The 4,594-nt window shown below is 37.2% G+C and overlaps 1 protein-coding gene across 2 annotated transcripts in view; it reads left to right on the top strand.

Moving 5' to 3' along the window:
• The window catches only part of LOC110450523, a 58,576-nt gene extending 53,989 nt beyond the window's left edge, over positions 1–4,587 (top strand). For both annotated transcript variants that reach the window (XM_021498082.1, XM_021498083.1), the window contains exon 2: positions 1,140–4,587. In XM_021498082.1, coding sequence (XP_021353757.1) covers positions 1,904–3,406 — 1,503 coding nt within the window. In that variant the 5' untranslated portion in view covers positions 1,140–1,903 and the 3' untranslated portion in view covers positions 3,407–4,587. The remainder of the gene's footprint in view (positions 1–1,139) is intronic.
• The last annotated feature ends 7 nt before the right edge of the window (positions 4,588–4,594 follow it).

Raw genomic sequence — 4,594 nt, 5'->3', positions numbered from 1 at the left:
TCCTGAAAAATGCAATCTATTTCAAACCATCACACTTGCCACGTGACAGAGTCGTTTTAGATAACAGACATAGGAGGCTGATATGCAGTTTATATTGCAGACATTTATGCGTATTATATTTTAAAATTACACGGATCGAATTTTCGCGGGCATATTCCAAGCGAATTATCGAAAATATCATCCCGCGATAATAATTAATTACTTTAAACGACTTTAATGATGCAATTGATGATAATAGCTACCACCTTTGATCAAATTAATCTTTAAACGTCTTTCTAGGACGAACGATTTAGAAGTGTCGAAATCTTAATATCTCACCTTCTGACGAAACACAATCATATAATTAACATTTTAACACCTACAGTGAGTTACCCACAAAATGAGTTAGCATCTTAAAATGAATTGAGGTTTCGAATTATAAAATGCATTATTTTATGCTCAACAAATACAAAATCCTCAAGCCGGAAATATGTTTAGACGACATAATATACTGAGTTATGTTGGTGGTTCGCATATCAACATATATAAATATAAAAATTATTTATTTCATAAAATTAATGAAACAAGTTATATATAATTTTTATTAATCAATCTTGTTGGCCCGGATGTAAGCGCGAGAGGTGTTAATTTAAAAGGAAACCGGAGTACCCGGAAAAACCCAAGTGGTCGGGCAGGCGACTTCATACCTATTTACCTCCGATCGGGGAATCGAACCCCGGCCGCCTTGGTAAAAGGCGAGTGCGTTATCGACTGCGCCGCCCGACCACCCAGATACCCCAACCAGAAAGATATATACAGTGATATTTTTAGTACCTAAATTAAGAGGATAAACTGAGAGTGAATTAAGTGGTAGGAGGTGTGATAGTGTTATTATGGAAATAAATATTTACATGTATCCTTGGAAGCAGATGTCATGATCTTGGGTTTGTTGATATGAGGATGGCGGGGGATATATTGCTACATAACGCTGTATGATTATGAAGAAGAAAGTAAATTTGGCTTGTAATGTTCGTATTTTTAGCGAGGACCATCCCATTACAGTGATTGTTTGATGTGTACGTATCGTTCTGCTGTCTGTTATTTTGTTAATTTGATGTATATATTTTATACGTTAACAATATAAAGCATTTGTTTTGTAGGACCTGCAGGAAGGTCGATGACGACAACATGGGTGCAGTGTTGAGCGAAGAATCGCTTAAACAGGAACTGGAGACATTTCCATCAACCTTTGATTTGTATTTGACGAATCTGAACAAGGATTGTGTAAAAAACATCATAAGAAAATTAGAGGATGACCGGGACAGCACAAGAAAGCTTGAAGCTGAAGATATACAGATAAGTAACTTTCTGTCGTATTTGTATTTCCACTTGGGAGATTATGAACATGCGCATCAACATATTGAGGAATCTCTGCAAAAAGATCCTGATAATATCATAGCAAACACAAATAAAGCCAGAAATTCTATTAGAAGAAGGGGAAATCTCTGATGTTAATGATATAATAACAAAAATTCATATATTGAAATGAAGAGACGATTTCGACAGGAGGAAATGCTATGCAGAAGCGGATCTTGCGTACGTGTATTCGCGGTCGGGTCCTTGGTATCACAAAAAGGCGGTAAATCTGTTCACGCGAGTTGTGGCGGCGTATCCTACAGAGTATGCATGGCAATTTGGACTCGGTTTGACTTTACTCAGACATACTCACTGGTTTATTTCACAGGCAGAGGACAAATTAAATCCGAGACAAAACGAGGAGACAACAATACATGCTGCTGAGCTGTTTCTAACTGTTGCTACGGAATCAGATGATCCCGTTTTACGTGCGAATGCATATGTAAGATTAGGAAAAGCAGTGTTCATTATTTTGAAAAACAACTTTACAAACGTGCCTGATGAAGTTATGCGTTTAAAGCCTAAAGAATATTTTGAAAAAGCGGTAGAAATTTGTCCTGAGGAACCATCGGTGTTAGAAACTTGTGGTCAATTTGCACGCTACAGAGGGGAACTAGATTTATCGGAAACACTCCTACGGAAAGCACTTCAAATCAAGCCAACGTGTCATGCGTATCACCATCTTGCTCTGACACTAACGAGGCGAGTAACAGGTAGGTCATATAAAGGACAGTCAGAAAGGATACGACTTCGTCAAATGACAAAGTCACCGTTGGAAGTTTTTGTTTATCCTGAAAACGAACTACTTGTTGAAGCAATAAACCTACTAGAGAAAACAGAAAAACTGTCTGTATGTTGGTTTATAATTCAGTACGACAAGGGCATCATATATAGAATGCTTGGCCAGATCGAAAAAGCTGTGAAAGTTTTCAAACAAATAGTCTCCAAAAAGAAAAATCTTCCAATCAAATTACTGATGACAATTGTTTATGAACAGCTTGGATTGTGTCTAATAGAATTGAGTAAATGCGATGAAATCTCCCCAGACATTCAGCAAAGATACAAGAGAGATGGTCAAGCCCATCTTCTACATGCTATCCAGCTCCAACCAGAAATAGTAGCAAACGATCCGCAGTTCAAAGAAGCGTGGAACTCCTATCCAACACTCAAAGAGCTCTTCAGCGATGAAAGAGACGGGAAGCCAAGACAACTGGCTGTTCTGCACATGCGCATGGGGAATCATAGAGATGCAATCGACATATATAAGAAACTGTATCTAAAGGAAAATGACAAAATGAAGCCAGAAGACTGTGTCAATATGCTTAAATGCTATCAGAAAGAAGGACAATTGGAAGAATGTGTTTTTCTTTTAAGATCTTGGGAGTGTACAACACTTTTTTCGGGTCTTCCTCCGTCTTTGATCTTTGATGTGTATATAGATTGCGCGTTTCACGCTTACACAACGGATAATGCACAACTTGCGTATCAGCACTTTAGACGCGCCTTCAAAGTGTACGGTATGTTTGACAAACCCAATGACAAACAAACTACTGAAGAAGACGAGAACACAAAAGAAATACTGATACTACACTCTTGTGCACTGAAATGGAAATGCAAACATCCCAGAAATCTCGGAACAATTCTAGAAGATGTTACAGGATTGCGATACACAATCAACTCAGACGATGTGCTGCCGAATGCATTGGTTCAAGAATCAATGGTAACCATCATACAGAAAATGGCATGTATCATAATCATGACCCATGACAGTGCAGAAGTATATGACAAACTTTATGTCAATCTCGCCATCCGGGCGAGTTCAGGAAAAAGTGGCCCGCAAGTGTTAGTTGTATCGGACGATGAGCGCCACATGCCTGATATTGCCAGTACAAAGTCGTTTATCCGGATACCTCCTCCTTTAGAAGGCGCTATGGACCAAAACAAACAGATATCAGAGGAGCATCGAGAATGGATAAAAGAGTTCATCACCAAAATAACTGATTTGTCCTAAAATTGTTTAACTGCCGCTATATTTGCATAAATATCCCTTCATCAGTGGTAAACACTGTTCTCGGGCATCACTATACATAGCTTGATGAATCATTTCTGAAAAAAGTACCTATACCTTGCGGGACTTTTATGACTCAATTATATAAAGGAGTAATAAACAAAATATAGTCAACAGCAGTGTTCCGCGTGTAAACATTCATCCAGCGGGAGCTAGACTGGTATTCTAATCCTAGACTTAAGGCTGTTATACTATCCCTCTAACCAACTAAGCTACCTGCTCAACGAAAGTGTTCTGGTCCAACTGTGCTGCAGTAATATACGACGTGAAATTAAAGGGATGCAACTGTACATAAGAACAACGAGACCAAAGAGTGTTACGAATTAACTCGAGCAAACAACTGAGGAAACAACTGATCAGCTTCGCATCAGCAGTAATAACAACATTGTACACTTCTGTCTTAGTGTTCAAAACATCACTGAACAAGTTTGCTTTCAGTCATTATTTTATCCCTGTACAGTATCGCGCGAGCACTCGTTACACCAGCTAATTGTTTGAGGTTACTGAAAAATAGTTTCGATAATTAAACTTAGCTATGCCAAGCCAATCAACTAAACAATACTGTATATAATGAACCGTGTCTGTAAATATACTGTATATAAAGAGCCTTGCCTATGAAAAATATTTCATTTAAAGAAAAGTTTCAACAATAAATATATAAAGGAACCTCTTCTCTATAACGTCATATCAATGTAGAATATTGTACATAAACAACCATTCAATACAGTATGATTTATGTATAGAAAGTTTTCTACGAAGACATTTGTATATTAACTTTTTAGATTTTTTTTAGACAATTAACGTTTTATAGTTATTTTTCTTGATTGTTGACTTACGTGTTACTGACGTCAGTGCTCTGTTAATGTACTTTTAAGTGTCACTGATGTCAATATTCTATCAATTGGCTGTTAAGTGTCACTGATGACTATACGTGTCAATAACGCCAATGGTTTGCCTTTTGCTGTTTTCACTGATGTAAATGATTTGTTAATTGACCATTAAGTGTCAATAATGTCATTGTTCTATTAATTACCTTTTAAGTGACAATGATGTGAAGTTTATGTTAATTAACCGTTAGTTGTCACTGATGAAAATTGAGTGTTAATAGAATTTTGTCACTGATGTCAATGC

This window comes from Mizuhopecten yessoensis, unplaced genomic scaffold (assembly GCF_002113885.1).
Source record: "Mizuhopecten yessoensis strain PY_sf001 unplaced genomic scaffold, ASM211388v2 scaffold5265, whole genome shotgun sequence".
NCBI classification, from domain to species: domain Eukaryota; kingdom Metazoa; phylum Mollusca; class Bivalvia; order Pectinida; family Pectinidae; genus Mizuhopecten; species Mizuhopecten yessoensis.
Note: the sequence above shows the minus strand (reverse complement) of the source record. Positions and strands in the feature narration are given on the sequence as shown.